This window comes from Phytophthora parasitica, assembly GCF_000247585.1.
Source record: "Phytophthora parasitica INRA-310 unplaced genomic scaffold supercont2.49, whole genome shotgun sequence".
NCBI lineage: Eukaryota > Oomycota > Peronosporomycetes > Peronosporales > Peronosporaceae > Phytophthora > Phytophthora nicotianae.
This window is the reverse complement of record NW_008649035.1, coordinates 367,338-384,686: the sequence shown is the minus strand read 5'-3', so window position 1 is coordinate 384,686 and position 17,349 is coordinate 367,338. Positions and strand designations below refer to the sequence as shown.

At 47.4% G+C, this 17,349-nt stretch overlaps 8 protein-coding genes across 8 annotated transcripts; 7 read left to right on the top strand and 1 right to left on the bottom strand.

The window, feature by feature from the left end:
• Window positions 1–62: 62 nt before the first annotated feature.
• On the bottom strand, window positions 63–1,320 carry PPTG_15991 (hypothetical protein). The gene has a single exon (XM_008912778.1). It carries the CDS (start codon window positions 1,206–1,208, stop codon window positions 270–272), a length of 939 nt encoding a protein of 312 aa, XP_008911026.1. The 5' UTR covers window positions 1,209–1,320; the 3' UTR covers window positions 63–269.
• A 103-nt stretch (window positions 1,321–1,423) lies between these two features.
• PPTG_15990 (hypothetical protein) lies at window positions 1,424–1,948 on the top strand (the record flags this gene model as incomplete). Its single annotated transcript, XM_008912777.1, has 2 exons — window positions 1,424–1,537; window positions 1,748–1,948. The coding sequence occupies 2 exons, from the start codon at window positions 1,424–1,426 to the stop codon at window positions 1,946–1,948; spliced, it is 315 nt and encodes a 104-aa protein (XP_008911025.1).
• Window positions 1,949–2,843: 895 nt separating this feature from the next.
• PPTG_15989 (hypothetical protein) lies at window positions 2,844–4,907 on the top strand. Its single transcript, XM_008912776.1, has one exon. It carries the CDS (start codon window positions 2,923–2,925, stop codon window positions 4,831–4,833), a length of 1,911 nt encoding a protein of 636 aa, XP_008911024.1. The 5' UTR covers window positions 2,844–2,922; the 3' UTR covers window positions 4,834–4,907.
• Window positions 4,908–5,984: 1,077 nt separating this feature from the next.
• Window positions 5,985–6,413, top strand: PPTG_15988 (hypothetical protein; the record flags this gene model as incomplete). The annotated part of the gene is made up of 1 exon (XM_008912775.1): window positions 5,985–6,413. The coding sequence occupies one exon, from the start codon at window positions 5,985–5,987 to the stop codon at window positions 6,411–6,413; it is 429 nt and encodes a 142-aa protein (XP_008911023.1).
• Window positions 6,414–6,530: 117 nt separating this feature from the next.
• PPTG_15987 (hypothetical protein) lies at window positions 6,531–13,670 on the top strand (the record flags this gene model as incomplete). Its single annotated transcript, XM_008912774.1, has 1 exon — window positions 6,531–13,670. One exon carries the CDS (start codon window positions 6,531–6,533, stop codon window positions 13,668–13,670), a length of 7,140 nt encoding a protein of 2,379 aa, XP_008911022.1.
• Window positions 13,671–13,696: 26 nt separating this feature from the next.
• PPTG_15986 (hypothetical protein) lies at window positions 13,697–14,278 on the top strand (the record flags this gene model as incomplete). Its single annotated transcript, XM_008912773.1, has 1 exon — window positions 13,697–14,278. One exon carries the CDS (start codon window positions 13,697–13,699, stop codon window positions 14,276–14,278), a length of 582 nt encoding a protein of 193 aa, XP_008911021.1.
• A 425-nt stretch (window positions 14,279–14,703) lies between these two features.
• On the top strand, window positions 14,704–15,845 carry PPTG_15985 (hypothetical protein). Its single transcript, XM_008912772.1, has 3 exons — window positions 14,704–14,959; window positions 15,025–15,163; window positions 15,227–15,845. The coding sequence occupies exons 1-3, from the start codon at window positions 14,756–14,758 to the stop codon at window positions 15,712–15,714; spliced, it is 831 nt and encodes a 276-aa protein (XP_008911020.1). The 5' UTR covers window positions 14,704–14,755; the 3' UTR covers window positions 15,715–15,845.
• Window positions 15,846–16,409: 564 nt separating this feature from the next.
• Window positions 16,410–17,060, top strand: PPTG_15984 (hypothetical protein; the record flags this gene model as incomplete). The annotated part of the gene is made up of 1 exon (XM_008912771.1): window positions 16,410–17,060. The coding sequence occupies one exon, from the start codon at window positions 16,410–16,412 to the stop codon at window positions 17,058–17,060; it is 651 nt and encodes a 216-aa protein (XP_008911019.1).
• Between the last annotated feature and the right edge of the window lie 289 nt (window positions 17,061–17,349).

The following is a 17,349-nucleotide window of genomic DNA, read 5'->3' as shown; positions in this document are numbered from 1 at the left end:
AACGCTTACTCGAATCGACGTTGTGAGAATTGTCTAATTTCCTGTTTACGAACCACAAATGAAAACAGGCTGCGTGAAGCTGGCGGTTCTGCTTCAAGTACAGCAATTGACTTGTAATCGCAGCATGTAAATACTTTCGAGATACCATTGATGTAGAGAATAGAGGGCCTGGAGGGAACGCAGAGTCAAGGAGAAAAATCTTGCGTCTTCATCCAAGATGGCTACATTTTACTGTCGATATTCATCATGATCCTTAGTGTCGTGTCGTGTCATCGGCGTTCAATTTGCTGTGAACGAAGCCATTGCATCATGTTTTCGTGTCCATTGTCACTAGCAGAAGCGAGTGCCAGAGTGATCGCACTGTCACTCGAAGCATCAGGGTACGTTGTCTTCACCCACTTGGCAACATCAACATGGCCGTGAGCAGTAGCGGCAGTGAACGCCCAGCCAATCCACTGCATCTCATCTTGACGTCGGATTATCTGAAGCACGAATTGTACCACATCAAGATGGCCATGAGCTGCAGCGCCGTCGATCGCAGCCTTGGTGCTGCTCTCACTTCGATTGAAGTGTAGCCATCTCACAACCTCCAAATATCCGTTGGTAGCTGCGCCATCCATAGCCCACGTCGTGCAGCCTTCGCGTCGATTACCATGTAGCCATTTCACAACGTCCAAATGCCCATTGACAGCGGCAAAGTCCATGGCGTAGTTGACGCACAAGTCGTCTCGATTCAAGTGTAGCCATTTCACAACTTCCAAGTGGCCGTTATTCGCCGCCCAGCTCATGGCGCGTCCAGCATAACAGCTGCTCACATTGTCATGTAGCCATTTGACAACATTGAGATGGCCGCTCTTGGCTGCTTCATCCATCGGACAAAAGTTGTAGCCCTTCCACATGTTCTTAATGCTCTGGTCCTCGTGCTCCTTGATCCACTTCAACACGTGCACGTGACCCATTGCAGCTGCATGACGCACCATATTTTGACTCAATGGCGTCGGATCTCGCTGGTACAGATAGCTCAGCTCCCGCTCGCTGTCGCCACGCTGCATGGAGGCAGCGAAGACTCCGTCTCGACCCAAAGTGTCCAGAAAGTCGCTAATACGACGAGTTACGTGGGGCAGCGCGCCGCCAGCAGCCGGAAAACACTCGCGCGTCACCAGAACTGCAGCCGAGAGCAGCGGCCACTCAGCAGCAGTCGATGCCATGGCTCAGAGATGCGCGATCTTGAACTGCGTCCAAGATGACTCGAGCATATAGCGGATGGTAACCGTTGGCCAGGGATGGGACATTATCGGCTGGCAGCAGCTTCAACTGCTGCCAGCCGATAATGTCCCATCCATGATGTACAACAGTAAGTTACTGTCAGTACTCGACGTACTACTACTGGACGCGTCTGGACGTGGCGAACTTCATCGGCGCTATGCTCTACTTCGGCTACATGGCGGTCATCTCGGGCGCGCTGGCGCTGCTGACGGGCGCAGTGGGCGTCGGTGCCTCGCTGTGGTTCACGCGCAAGATCTACGCGTCCATCAAGGTCGACTAGAGCAGAATGGACAAAGAGCTGAGGTAGCGTATGCGAGCGAGCTGCTCGTTAGTAGGAGCGCCGCAAGGTTAAACTGTGGAGAGGAATGCGGTGGGCTGTACGAGACGAATACACTTTTCCTTCTTAGTGGTCGCGACGCAGCAAGCAAGAGGACGATGTTGTTGTCTTGCATCAAATTTGCTTTTTGCGAGCTGTTGCCAGGTTAAAGCAGTGAAAAGTGGTGTCGCCCCACCTGCAGCCAGTGCTGTCAGTGTGACGAGTATTGGTATGAAGCGCAAGAGTGCAGACGATATCGCCGAGTGGTCACAACGCCAATGTGAAACTAAAGAGCAGGAGACTGGTACAACAACTGCTCAAGAGGTAGATGATTTTTCACAGAAGAAATACCCATCTGCCCGTTAAGTGCTGTTAGTGAGACTGGTTGGTAAAGCAATTTGATAGCTTTGTCGACGGAAGTCTGGAGATGCTTCACAAGCCCTCATGGTCAGTAAACTAGTTGAGGAGATCCCTCATAGTCAGGCGCCGAGTTGGCGAAACATCAGGCAAAGTGTCCTCTACTTCCGAGTCATCAGGAGCCGGATAAGGGTCGTCCACACCGAAAGCACTGTCCACATCCATCTCAAAGTCATCTGGGCTCCTTGTGGCGAAAAGGTCGATCGGCGCCAGGGTCCTCCTCGGTGGTGGAGCCGTCGCAGGAAACGTTTCTCCAAGTCTTCCTATAATATCATGAAGTAGATCAATAGACTTTTTGTTGAACTTATACAAGGAGAACGACCTCCCGTGGTTCTCCTTAATTGTAGTATAGTGAAAGCCAAGTCGCGTCATAACGAAGTGCATGTCGCTCTCGGCCTTGGTAATCCTGTGTTGTTATTTTTTTTTAATCACTGCCGTTAGCGCTGGGAGATGCTGGTTGGTTTTTGGTGCCTGCACTTTCATGAGCGAACAGCTTCCTTCACTGACAGTATTTTTTTATGATCTCGTGAAGTAATTATGTTTTATATAAAAAGATTTCTCGGTCCTAATTTCTAAAGCGTTGCTGTCGTTCTTGTTGTTGTCGTCGACCTGCTGACCACCGATTATAGACAGAAACAGCATCAAACAATAACCTTGTTGCAAGAATTTACAGAGAGTCCAAAATCAAAACTGCCACAAGATATTTGCCCTTTACAATTGGCAATACCAAAAGGTATGCCTACCGTTTGTTGCTTTCTAAGAAGGTTCTCCTCTGCACAAAAAAAAAAAAAACAAGCAAAGTATGTACAGAGGATAAGAAATACTGTTGCAAAACTAAATTTCACATTTCGAAACTCTAATGCAAAAATTCGACAACACCCTTTCAAAACCGATACACGCACCAGCATTGTTGTTTTCTCCCCATGATGACTCGCATGGCCAGAAGCGGTCGCAGCGGTCTCTCTCGCTCCTTCAGTAGCTGGAGGCGCCTCCCTAGCGGAAGATTCGATAATGCCGTGCTGCGGGAGTTGCCTATTGACACGGAACCCAAGAACTTCGTGCGTAGCGCCGTGTCTGGCGCGTGTTTCTCTCGAGTAGAACCCACACCCATCACCAACCCAGAACTCGTCATCACGTCTCCTAATTCGCTGCTTTTAGTCGGTATCGAGCTAAAAGAGAGTGATATTAAGGGTGAAGACCAACAGATTAACACTGGAGACGACAATTCACAGCCAATTGAGACCTTAGTGCCATTCCTAGCTGGCAACAAGCTGCTGTCCGGCTCCGAGACGGCCGCTCAATGCTACTGCGGCCACCAATTCGGCTTCTTCTCGGGCCAATTAGGAGACGGAGCCGCCCTCTATTTGGGTGAAGTGGTGACTGGAGACGAGAGGTGGGAGCTGCAACTCAAAGGCTCCGGCCTCACTCCATACTCTAGAACAGCCGATGGGCGTAAAGTATTACGATCCACGTTAAGAGAGTTCCTATGCAGTGAGAACATGCACGCACTGAGTGTACCCACCACTCGAGCAGCCAGTGTCGTCATATCCAGAGAGACGCAGGTGCTGCGAGATATTTTCTACAATGGCAACGCCAAGATGGAGCCCACAGCTGTGGTGACCAGAATTGCTAAGAGTTTCTTGAGATTCGGCAGTTTTGAGATTTTTAAGGATGAAGATAAATTCACGGGACTGGCGGGACCTAGTGCACATTTGGAGAACAAACAGGAGATGATGAGAGCGATGCTGAACTTTACTATTCGGCAGTATTTCCCAGAGATTAGTGGGGAGAGGAAGTACGAGAAATTCTTTGAAGAAGTCGTGTGTCGTACGGCGAAATTGGTGGCTAAATGGCAGACAATTGGCTTCTGTCACGGTGTGCTCAACACGGACAATATGAGCATTGTAGGAGATACACTGGACTACGGTCCGTTTGGGTTTATGGAGCACTTTGATCCCAAACATATTTGCAACACGTCGGACGACAGAGGCCGCTACAGATACGAAGCGCAACCGGAGATTTGCAAGTGGAATTGTGGAGTTCTAGCTGATCAATTGGGACTAGTAACAGAGCGTACGGGTCTACAACCAGCTCTCGAGATGTTTGATACAGTCTACGAAGAAGAGTACATGCGCTTGATGCGTGAGAAACTTGGCTTATCAGACGAACAGAAGGACGACAAGATGCTCGTGGATACACTCTTCGATGTACTCATGTTCACAGGAGCGGACTTTACTTGCACCTTCCGGTACTTGTCGGAACTTGACGCCTTTGACACTGGAGATTCCCGTCAATTAGTGCTGAATAAACTTACTGGTGTTTCCGAGACTTTGGCTCAACAAAAACGCAAGCTGGAGCTGGAATCAGGAGGAGTCACTGATTCTCAGTACGATATGATAGTGATGCTGCTGAAGGAGAACCCAGCACGCGCTCGTCAGTATGGTATCACGCCTGCTCTGGTTGATCAAATGAGGACCAATCGTGAAGCGAAGAAGCTGCTTGACTCGACTACAGACGAAGAGCGCATGGATAGTATCTGTGCTACGTGGGAGGACTGGATTGATGTGTATATTTCACGCATCAAGGAAGGGGATGCAGAAAATGATGCGGAGCGCCGACGCCGGATGCTCGAGGTGAATCCGTTGTTTGTACTGCGCAACCACGTGGCTCAGAAAGCCATCGACTTGGCACATGAAGGCGACTATGATGGAGTGCAGCATATTTTTGAGCTTATCACGAACCCGTTCGAAGAACCGAGCAACGACAGCGATCTTGACTATGCTCGACCGCAAGATCCTTCTACCGCCCCACTTTGCGTGTCATGTTCGTCGTAAGGCCTGATGGTTTTTACTCCATGTGTTAGTATTAAGATTCTAACCCATTAAAAAAAACTTTAGTGAACACTTCCTTTTCTTGGTTGTGTATAGATTGAGTAGTAAAGCGTCAAATTAGTGTTAGATAGCATCTCTGAGACAGCTTACAAGGCAAACAGACCCTGTTGGTATTCCAAACGCAAGCTGAGCAGAAAAAAACTACTTCCTAAGTGTTCGGATACTGTACAATGTACACGTATCGGAATATTTCTTACAGTGTGCATGTAAGAATTTCCGAACATCAAGAATATTCGTTCCGCCGGGCATTCCAATGTTTTATGTTATGAATATATTGAAAATGTATTGGAGATTTAGGACTTACTGCACGTTATCGGGCATCTGTAATTCTTGGAGGTATTTTAGTTTTAGAAATGGTGATCTGTACAAATACATGTACAGATCACCATCTGCTTCAAATTGAAGTTCGTGCTGCCAATCTTACTATACAAAGTAGCTTGGATACTTTACCTAAGTGCTTGGAATATACGGATCGACATCTTCAATGTATACAGTGTATTCTTCACACAGTAGCATTACAGTGCTTACTGACAGAAGCGTTAGAGGGTTAAAATATCGGTATCTTGTATTGCTAAAGTTCTCTACGTATACATGTAGTTGGACTGTAGTAGCGCAACAGCTCACTACTAAAGCAGTGTGGCGATAAATGTACACTTAAGTACATGAAATATTACATACTGCATAACAATGAGTCCGGTAATGAAATGGATCAGGTGGATTGTCTACTTACTGGTGGACCGTATACTATACCGTAAGAGACGCTTTATGTGGGAATGCAAGCTTGTGTGATGGTTGACTTCCCCGGCAGATGCTGGTCTCGAATATAATACCCCGGTGCCTCGAAGTTCGACTCAAATACTGTACTCCTCTTTTTGGAATACAAGCACAGCATGACACAGCCGCTTATAAAGAATAAGTGATGCGATTAACGAAATATTACGGAATACCGAACATACCATAAACGTCTAAGCTGACCCATCAGTTTGATCGATACAGTCCTGATCCTCAGATCAGTGATCTGGACCCCAGCCTGGCAGGTTGAGTCTGGGCATTCAGTTTAAGTTTTGCCCTCTGCCCAACAGATAAACACAAGTATGCGTCTGTATATCATCGTGTTTGTAGCTGCAGCAGCTTTCGCTGCAATTACCGAAGTCTCCTCACTCCAAACACATTCCAAGGCATCGATTCGCTCGCTAGAGGACCAGATCAATAGTAGCCCACACCGACTACTGAGAGTCGAGAACGCAGCGAAAAACCTCGACGACGAAGAAGAGAGGATTAAGATTCCAGTCGTTGACAAAATCACCAAGTATCTGAATATGAAGACGCTCGACTACTATCTGTACCGCAACAAGAAACCAAAGGAGGTCTGGAATCTGTTAAAGCTGAACGGATTGAAAGGCAAGGCATACCAAAAACCCAATCACGAGTACTATCTCATATATTTGGGCATGTGGAAAGCCAAGGAGGCTGCCAAGAAAGCTGCCAAGGAGGTCGCTAAGAACGCCGCCAACGTCGCGTAATAGTAAAAAAAAAAAAAAAAAACTGTATACAATCTCTCGATAAAGCCGCAAAGTATTTCGTTTATCATATAAATTGATCACGAGTAGAGGGGCGCAGAGTAAAACCGGCAAACAATAATGGACACGGTTCGCAGCGAATACTCGGAAGGCAGCCTCGCTTCTAGTCGCTTAGACGATGGCAGCACTACGGGTCGAGGTTCCTTCTCCTTCTCCTTGTCTACGAGTCGAGTCTCAATCGATAGCGCCTCTACTCGGTCCGACTACCTATCGAGCTATGAACGGAAGTTCCAGGAGCGCAAAGCTGCCAAGCACAAAAAATCCGAGAAAGCCAAGCGAGAGAAGGAGAAAGCAGATCGACAGGATCTGTTCTCAGCAGATGTTCGACGTAAAGCACAGCGAGAGGCGGAGCGACAGGCACGTCGGAAGGAAATGGAGTCGTGGTTGACCGATCCCAAAGAGTTAAAGAGGATTGAACGTCGATCTCAAAAAAGGAGTCGAGATCGAATGAGAACATTGAAGGAATGGTATATTCCAGCGACTTTAGGTCCTCACGAAGAAGTTCAGCCAGTGTTTGCAGCTGCAATGCAGCAATCCAATCAAGAACATTCGAGTCGTAAGAAAGTTACGAAGCCAATACTAACCAAGGAAGCTGCAGCTGTTAAAGACGAGGAAGACCGGGAAGCTATGGGTGTTATGTTACATCGACAACTGAATGCTTTTACGTCAAAGCTGGAGTATCTGGAACAACTTACAGATCCCGTAACTCCTCCGATCCGAGTTAAAACTCGAGCTAGACGACGACGTGTTGTGAAAGAAAACTTACATTTAGCTCCATTAGGCCCTGCGCGAAGTAATTTACAGGCTGTGAAGAGTGTGGCGAATCTTCCGACGTATTTTACTTCGCAAGGTGAAAGAAAACTTACCACCTCGACATCGCTGCAAATACTTCGGCCTTCTCAAGTAGATAACGAAGACGACGAGGACGCAATTGATGACGCAGAAGTAGAGCAGTATTTACTACGACATCGTAGGATTTCCAGACAAAATTACGCCGCTGTAAAGCTCCAAGCCACCTGGAGAATGTATCTACGTCGACGGAAATATATTCCCTGGCGACAGAGGAGAACGCGTCATCGACGCGCAATTTTTGAGATCTGGGTCATGACGTATCGCGTAGGTTATCGAGCTCAACGTTCATTACTTCGGAAATATTTTACCGTGTGGCATTTGGACGTGATCGAAGCCCTACAACTCCGAGAAATGGAGCTCCATCTCTTCCGACAAGCTGCAACTCAAACGGAACTGCCTCGTATGGTACTTAATCTCGTTTTTACTTCCGATTGGGAAGACGAACGAGCCAAAAGACTCGCAACAAAAGCCGAAGAAGCGGCTAAAAAGAAGAGCATTGCACCTACCAGTAAGGCAGCGTTTCTCAATGCCTTTCTGAGTGCTGCCTTTGGTGACGTCGAGTCTGGATCGGAAAACCGCAGTCGAGTGCATCAACTGCGTGCTCAGCACGTAGCAGCACGAGAAGAAGTGCGAAAGAAGATTGTGCAGCATGTATTTCGACTGTGGAAGCGTGTGCACGAAGGTAACAAACGGGTGGGTCTTAATGCTCAACTCTGTTTAAAACGTGCTGTACGAATGGCGTTCGGAACTCGTCAACGCTGGCCTGCAGAGATTTTGCTGTCTGTATTCGAGATCTGGGCTCGATGGGCGAGTTTTAATCGTTGTAAGCGACTAGGACTGCCATTACCGCAGTTTACGCAGTCGAATCCTCACTGGGATATCTGGTTACACAACTACCAGGAACGTCAAGTTCGATGCGTTAAAGCAGCCGCCAAAGCGCCCGGTGCTCGACTTCGCCGGTACTTTCTTCGACTTCATGCGTTTGCACGTCGTACTATTCGAGAAAGACAAGTTTTAGCGCTTGCGTTTGACCATTATTCGCGTGTTTTACGGCTTAAGGTGCTACTGGAGTGGCGAGAAGCGATTGCGGATAGTGCAGCGGAGAAGAAACTTGAGAGAGGGATTTTACTTCGGATGCATCGATATGCTTGTGCCAAACGGAAGCTGCGGCCACTGAAGGAATCTTTAAGAAAAAAAAGACAAGGATGGCTGATAAGTCGATCAATACGAGGCTGGAAGAGGGTACAATTACATACATGTTTTAAACGGGAACTTAATCTCTCCAAGATTGAGAATAGTCCAGCGTGGCGCTCAAGGCTTCATCGCATACTTGATATCTGGAGAGATGAAAGAGATTCCCTTCTGCTCTGGAGAACGTTTGAAGCGTGGACGCATTTTATTCGCAAGCGTAAGCTATTTATTACGCTTCGCATACTCTGCGCTCGTCAGGAACGACGGAATTTACTTTTTGGCGTTTTTAACGCATGGAAAGCAGCCAAATGGGAGCGCGTCGATGGGTTTCTTGAAGATAATTTACGTCTGGATGCATGGGATATCTATCGCGAACTCTCGGTTTTCTTTCCAATGTTGTTCTATGGTAGTTTTTCTGATGCAGGATCGATTTTCGGCGGTCTTCCGAGCTCCATGTATGGCGATTCACAGCGTCTGGATAAGAACGATTTGTTATTAGCTACATCTGGCGATGCTGTAAGACATTTCCACGGTATTTTAGTGCGGGAAAGTGTCATGGATGTTCGAAACGCAATTTTACAGACTCGCCATCTGGTCAATGCCGTTGATGATACGTCAGGAAATACAGCGCTCCATGTAGCAGCGCAGATTGAAGAGGCTGAAAGACGTTTAGAAATTGTTTCTTTGCTACTTAGTGAAGGCGCAACTACGCTGAAACGCGTCAATCGACATGGGTTATCCCCCGTTCAGTTGGCCTCGGACCCAGAGACTCAATTTCTACTTAATCACGGGATTTACGCTTTTCATTCCCGAAATGTATTGAAGACAAGCGAAGATTGTGGGAACAATAATCGATTGTTGGTTTGCATGACGTCGCTTATGGCTAGAGAGTGGATAGCAGGTTTGAGAAATCCTGGTGATGTGAGAACAAGTCAGTGGCATAGCGCCATTCGTGAGGAATTGTGGCTACGTCAACCGCATATTCGCTTCGCTTCTGACTCTATTTTTGCGGCCGCAGTGACTCGATCTCGTGGATTTCTTAACGCACTTAAAACGCGCTTGTGTGTATCATATAAGGACTTTCTAGATACTGGTTTATCCCAGACTCTGGTGGCTTATGAGGATCGTTACCGTGAGTGGGAAGAGCGTGGCAGAGTCAGAAAAATTAGAGCTGCAGAGGCAGGAGAATACGAAGCTTATGCACGATATCTATTGGCGACGACTCTAGATAGCGAGGCCTGTGAACAGGAACTGATTCCGAGTTTTGCTGGATTATTCTTCTCGTTAGAGTTCTCAATAGACGAGATCCTTTCGCAAGCGTATCGCCTTGAAGACGAGTGCACTGCTGCAGAAGGTGAGCTGTGGGAGCTGTTTCAACGTATTAAACGTGCTGAGAAGGCTTGGAGTGCGATATATTCTCAAGAGGAGGCTACAAATAGAAGTGGAAATGTTGGAATACTGCGAATTTTCTCGGGTGACGCTGACGCCGATCTTTTCTTTAAGAAAGAGATTTTCCAGCTGGAATTCGAGCAATTTAATTCAAGCCAACGCAATGAGAACGAGGATGGGATGGACAGTCAACAAGAAGCGCTTGCTCTGGATCTTGAGTCTTTGATGATAAGAACCAAGCGGAAACTCCGAAAAGTCGAAAAAAAACTTAAAAGAGTCCAGGACCAGATTGACGAAAATGAACGAACGCATCGTGAAGCTTTATTTACACCTACCAGGCGTGTCGAAGAGATCTGTGTAGCGAGGAAAGCTCTGGAGCAGTCGCGGCTTCGAATGGCGTCGACTATTATCAAGCACAGTGAAGCGGAAGCTGCCGTTGCAAATTTAGAACATGCTAAAAAAGTTCTAAAAAGTGGAGAACGTTCCGAACTTCTAGAAGTTTATCCCTTTGCCAACAAGCTACCTCTTTCAGTAGCAGAACTTCCACTCGAGGACAAGAAAGCGTTCTTGGAGAAAGAGAAGGCAAGAGTTGCCAGTCTGTTCCATATGAGAGTCATTTTAGAAGAGGTTCATGCTACAAAACCAGAATCTGGAAATCTAGAAATCAAGCCACTTCCAGAACCTCTCCATGCACTTCAGAAAGAAGCTGTGCGTAAGTTACACTCGCTTTTCGTGTTGAATTTGCTTCGATCCTGTTGCTGCTGGTTGGCAGAGAATATGCTCGCAATGGAGACACCAAACGAGGAAGAAAATGCTGTTGAGAGCGAAAGTGACAGTGAAAGTGACACTTTTGTAGCTGATGAAACAGACACTATACCAGCGAGGAAATTGTCCAGATTATTTAGTACTGCTGGATCTATACTAGCCGAAGGACCGCCACGACGTCGAAGCAGTATACACAATACGAGAAGAGTTTTTGAAACGTATCAACAAGGCTCGTCGAGAAATTTAGAAGATCCAGATAGTGAGAATATGCCCGCAACGTACGCAGCGAGCGCCATGCTTCTCTTTGAAGAAGAACGTCGAGCTGCTGAAGCAATAGAACGTGAACGGTTAAGCGCCAAGAAGGTGGAAGTTATGGCTGCAATCTCCGAGCATAACCCTGTTACGGGTGATCTCGAACTGCCTCCTGATCACATTGTAAGTTTTGATGGGATACCCGTTATAACACGACCAGAATCTGTTGCAATCGAGAAAAAAGAGGTTCGACGCAACCGTAAAAAGGAGGAATTACTACGCGCAATGCGGTATCGTCAGCTTCAACGCAAAGCTGAGAGTGACAGTGACAGTGAAGAGAACAATATCTCAACGCAAGCGCCTCTACTGCCTGTAATTCACGGTGATTCCTGTTTTGGCAATTTCGTCTTTGGAGACGTAAGGATAAATCATGAAATTTTCCATGATGAAGCAAAGGCGAAGGAGGAGATTAATGCGGCTGCCACTGAGGCGATTTGGAAGCGTGGAGGGATAAAGCAGGTTGATAGTTCTACTCCGAGTATCAAGGAAGTACTAGCTCATACTCATCGACAAAACTCGACAAGAGAAAAACTGCGATCAGGAAGCCGGCGCCAAGGAGTGACTAGACAAGCATCTACTGAATTGCCGCAGCCGCTTCAAGATGTTCCAGAAGTACAAGCTGCGTCAGTACCCGATGCAAAAGTATCAGATAATTTGAGCCCTGTTGATCAAGAGCAAAAGGCCGAGCAACACGTTCAAGGAGCTGCGTCAGTGTTTCACTTACAGCCGGACACGGAAACAATCTCCAGCTCACCTGAACCTATTCAAAATATTTCGCAAGAATATCAAGTTACAGCTTGTCCAGATGAGGAAAAGATACCTGCGGAGGTATCTTTACCTGAAATACAGACTAATGTACACAATCGACAGAATTCTGCAAGTTCTGTACGTACAAGTCGAAATTGCGATGAAGAAGTCAGCAATTCTGTACTTGTTGGAGTCGAGTCTTGGGACGAGAAGCAGCAGCATACCGAAGAGTATAATGACGGCAAGGAGATACCGAGTACTATGGAGATTATAGGTGGTGGTTCTCATGATAAAGCACCTGTGAATCACCCCAAACTGGAGGAGATAGTGGAAGCTGACTTGCAACTACAATCTCCAGTTGTGGAGATAAGCACGTCTAGAACGTCAGACTCGCGTCCCAAGGGATCCGGATTCTCGCGAACACGTGAGTCCGATCCACTTGAAAGCGACACACATGCGAGTGCATGTATAAAATGGGAGGATAGCACTGCGCTTGGTGTTTTTCCACTTGCTGTGGTTCAGCCGACGCTATTCGGCATTGAAGATAGATTTAACTCATTCGGTCAAGAGCGAGGATCGACGTTGTCACAGGTTAACTGTCACCGTGTAGCACAACCGCTTTCTCGAACTGGAGAAGCAGAAAAAGTCACTGGCAATCGTTTCGTACTGGGTAACAACGTTGCTGACGACCTGGAGGCAATAGCGGAGGTCAGGGCCGAAAACTTTGCTCTTCGAGGCAAATCGTTAAAAATGACGAAAAAAGGAAAGAGGGATCGGCTTAAAACAAGTGACAGTGGAATGTTCAACGCTGCGGAGAAGGCTCAACAACATCCAAATGGGAAACCAAAAGTATGGATGAGTGCTGAAACCGAGGCATTTGACCAGAATACATTCGATGGAGCTTCTGTGGAACGCCCAACGACGTCCATTTCAGTCAGAGTCGTCACGAAGCCCGTCATACGAGAAGAAATACTCCCAGAACCAATTGAAATCGCGTCGGATACATCGACACCAGAGTTCTTACCGCCAAAGCCGTTCATCAGGCTTGACGACAGAGAAACTGAACAGGATACAAATACCTCAGCATTGTTACAATTGGAAGGCTTGGGACTCAGCAGTGCAGACAAACGTTTCAACAGCTCCATGTCGCTTACCAAGTTAGCTAGTGGTTCCCCTACTAAGCTCATGGAAACTACACGCTCTTCTCGCTTAGCAATCCACCGCAAGCGACACAAAGTTCCTGAGGCATTGGAACATGACGATCTTACACTACAAGGAGCACGGATGACACTCCCAAAAGCTGATATGGAGGAATCACTGGAGCTCAGTGGGTTCGAAGGCATGGCCCCATTGTCCAAGGCTGAGAGGGAGCGACTCTGGCAAGAATTCGCCTCAGATCCGCGTTCGACCAACGTACGGGAAGCTTACTCAATACTATACCCGCAGATGTACATGCCAGCGTCCGACGCAGTTCCAGTTAACAGGGAGAGACCCTCAGTATCGGTTGAACCGAGTAATTTATCGTTACGGGTGGATTCCATTCGAAAACCTATACAGAAGGCGCTTGATCAGAATCGGAAGTTCTGGAGTGCGGTCGAAGGCTATCGTGCCATTGGAAGTTCACCACTCGTGCCGCTAGATGCCGCTACAATAACTCAACGTCGGCAAGATAAGGCTCAAGCCATCTTTGACCAGTTCTTCCGTAGTCACAGGGAAAAAGGTAGCAAGCGCGAGGCTCGTGGACTTTCACTGCCTTGGCTCGAAATGTATCCGAAAGAAATGGCAGAAGTTCAAAGACAACTCGAAAATGCACCAAAGGGACTATTTGACGAGCTCCAGCAGATAGCGGAACTCCAAATCTCCGCTACGCTGGCCAAGCGACAAACACATGAAGGACCTCATGAAAAAAAGCCACACATGTACTACCTAAAAAAGGATAAATAAATCCGACTTACTTGTTATTTCCTAACATGGCGGCGCCGGAGATTATTGATAAGCGGATCGTAGAGTCTACGGATGACGCATCTGGTGATGTACCTGGGCCTGTTAAGGTATCTGTACTGGAGAAATTCTTGGCAGTACGAGGACTTACGGAGAAGCCTCAGCGTCGAGGAGGCAAGATGCCGCCGACTCCTACTAGATTAACTGCTCCAGCCTTGTCGAAGACGTACACGAAACGTCGGTATGGGGGGAAAACCACTGCACAACGTGAGGCACTTTTAGACCCGCCCGACATTTTCAGTGACAGCGTGGACGCGTACGTTCCTCGAAAGCGGAAGCAAGAGTTGATGCACTTGCATCAAGACGAACAAGAGGTGAACGAGGCATTTCTCACGGAAACGAGGGCGCTATCGTTCGAACGAGAGGTGCTGGATAAAGTCGTATGTGATCGAGAGGAGAATCGCATTGACTTTGAGGAGAAACTGTGGATTCTGATGCTGAAAGCTCGAGGGATGCAGGAAGTTCCAGACGACGAGGATGACCAAGTAGATGGTGACGAATCTCTAGTTCAACTAGGGCAAATGGCAAGAGACTTCGATCAACAAGCGTAGCAATAGGAGATATGTAGTCGCTGTAATTGGATAGTCGCCAAGAAGCTCATATATATATCAGGACTCGTGATGTACACCATGATTTATAACGTATTATGTGGACATCATCTTCTGACTCGGAAGAAACCTAAGGGTCATTAGTGCGATGTTGAGGAATCGAGATCAAGTCTCTGTATCTGTCAACGAGCTACAGTACTCGACGAAGCTTGTAAAAAAAGAGAGAGACAAAGGATTATCATGAAGTTTGCCATGCTGAAGAGCAGCAGACAGAGCAACAATACCAGCCACCAAAAGCTCTGTTGCACCTCAAGCACCAGGTGTACGACTGGATTCTAGTCATTGACTTCGTGCATATCATGAAAAGCATTAACAAAATAGGTTCAGCCGTACGTGTCTGACATGGCAGTAGCAGTTAGACATCGCCACAACTCATTTGACTAAGCAACCAACACGACCATCTATAACCCCCAGCCAGCTATGAGCTCTCTGAACGTGACCTCCCTCTTCAACGTCAAGGACAAGGTGGTGATCGTAACTGGCGGTGGCCGCGGCATCGGCAAGATGATCGCCGACGGATTCGTGCAAAACGGAGCCAAAGTTTACATCGTGTCTCGCAATTTCGACGCGTGTCAAGACACCGCCAATGAACTGAATGCCCAGGGACCAGGACATTGCATCCCGGTACGAAGACCCGCCTTAAAAAAAGAGTATCCTTCCTAGTTCTTTTAACAAAATACTTGATACAGTTGCAAGCGGATCTCTCGGGTGAGGAAGCATGCCAAGCGTTCGCCGACAAGATTTGCAAGCGCGAATCCCGCCTCGACGTCCTCATCAACAACTCGGCAATGGGATTGGAAACCCACGTCGAGAACACTCCAGGAAATGGTTCGTAGTGTATTATGGACTATAGTCTCAGCTTCACTTGCGCTTTTTGGTTTAATTTTGTAGTTTGGGACGAAACCCTGTCACTCAATGTGACGTCGACATACCTCCTCACACGGTTCTTGCTGCCTCTCCTTGATGCCGCTGCAATCTCAGCAGATGGAGCCCGAGTCATTAACATTGGATCTATCGGAGGTTTTATGCCGCAGAAGATCAACACTGTCGTCTACGACACGTCCAAGGCCGCAGTGCACCACTTGACTCGAGTTCTAGCTGCCAAGCTTGCTCGTCGCCCGAACGGCGGTCACATCTTAGTGAACGCTATCGCTCCTGGACTGATTCCATCTAAAATGACCGAGGGTCTTCCATACGTGACGGGTAAGTCGTTCGAGCAGATCAAGCAGGAAGTTCCTACCGAACGTATGGGCGAAGACTCGGACATGGCTGGACTCGCCATTTTTCTCGCGTCCAAGGCCTCTGGTTGGATTTCAGGCCAAGTCATTACATGTGATGGAGGTATGGTTGGTGCTGTGGAGACTGGGGTGGGACCCTAGGAAAATTTTGTCTGTAGGCAGTACTTGAAAGTTCCACTGTACAACCTGCTCGGATAATAACATCTCTTTTCGCGTTAGTTTTTTTCTATAACAACACTAAAAAGAGAAGTTCAGATTGATAGTCGTTTCACATTGAAGATCAAGATCTTAGATTTGATATTACGATACGGTCATCGTGTCCGTGATCAATTGCAGTTGGTAGGGAAAAGGCTAACCCACCGTTCACTAATGATACATGTACCTTTTACACTAGTCTTTGTATTCTGAAACCTACTGGATGCTAGGGGTTCCAACGTTAAGGTCTTAACCTCACGTTAACTGTTTCTAACCTCAGCGTTGACGTTGACGTTGAAGACAGTCTAGAGGTTTACTAAACCTTTTTGTCCACTCTTCCTGTCCCATAATAAGTGCATATTTTAATAGTAATTACAAGTTTGATCAAACAACCCCTCTTAATTTGGGAAGGCGACATTTACCATTATGCTCAATGAACATACTGGCAAATGTCTGAGCATTGCTCATTCTGAAACTTGACAGCAATGGCGGAAGATCCCGGCCAACCGGTCCAGCCTTCAGCGTACGGGTTTAGAACGCCCCAGCGCCCCACAACTCAAATGTACGAGCAGCCACCAAGACGGGGTCCGCAAACATAATCACGCATGAACGTCTCGGCTTTCAGCCAAGTATCATCTAGGATGTCAACGGCGCAGTTGTCACCTTCCACACTCCAAGTATTTTCGTCGACAGGTCGCTGGCGGCTACTTGTGACGTCACGAGACCGTTCGTCAGCGACAAGGCAAACACCAGTTGGTCGAGGACAACCTAGCACTCCGGGATCCCAAGTTCGACGTGTTCATGCCGAGACTCCTCATGAACAGATGGAAAGACCTGCTGTACTCTACAAGATGAAGCGCCAACGCTTTAAGGCCCGGTGGATTTTTATTCGTCTCGTTCCGAAACCACAGTTTGAGGGCATGCTGAAAAAGAAGCTAACATCTAAAGAAGCCGCGTTTGCTTATTGCAAAAAATGCACAGCTCGTGTAAATTACAGTCATGGCTCCACTAATGCGGTCAAGGCGCACATGGAAAAATTCCACATGGATCATCTTGTCCAGTGGAAGGAAGACGCTGCCCGAGAATCCGCAGCGAAACGAAGGCTGGAAAATGCTTACTCAGATGCACCTGGCACGAAATGGCGAGTGGTAGTCCCGGTCACCAAAGCAGAGCAAGCCCAGATGAACAAATTACTTGCTAGTTGGATTGCCCAGAGTTTGAGACCTCTCACTATTGTGAAAGATCCAGGGCTGATCAAACTTTTTAAATATGTTACACAAGACCTGGAGTGAGTGCAGCATTTCCTGGAACGACTCAGCTCCGAGCTGACATCAGCATCCTAGCCTCTGAGCTGCGAGCTACGTTGAAAAGTCTCATCCATTCTCACTGCCTATATTTCTGTGTGACCACGGATGTGTGGGCAAGTCGAAGGGCGCAGAGTTTTAGGGCGTTGACGATTCATTACCTGGAGGAAGACTTTACGGTATCCAGTTGGACTCTTGAAGTTGAGCCATTTCCTGGGCGACACACGGGAGTCGCAATTACTAAAGGACTCGAGAAAATAATGGATCGATGGGAACT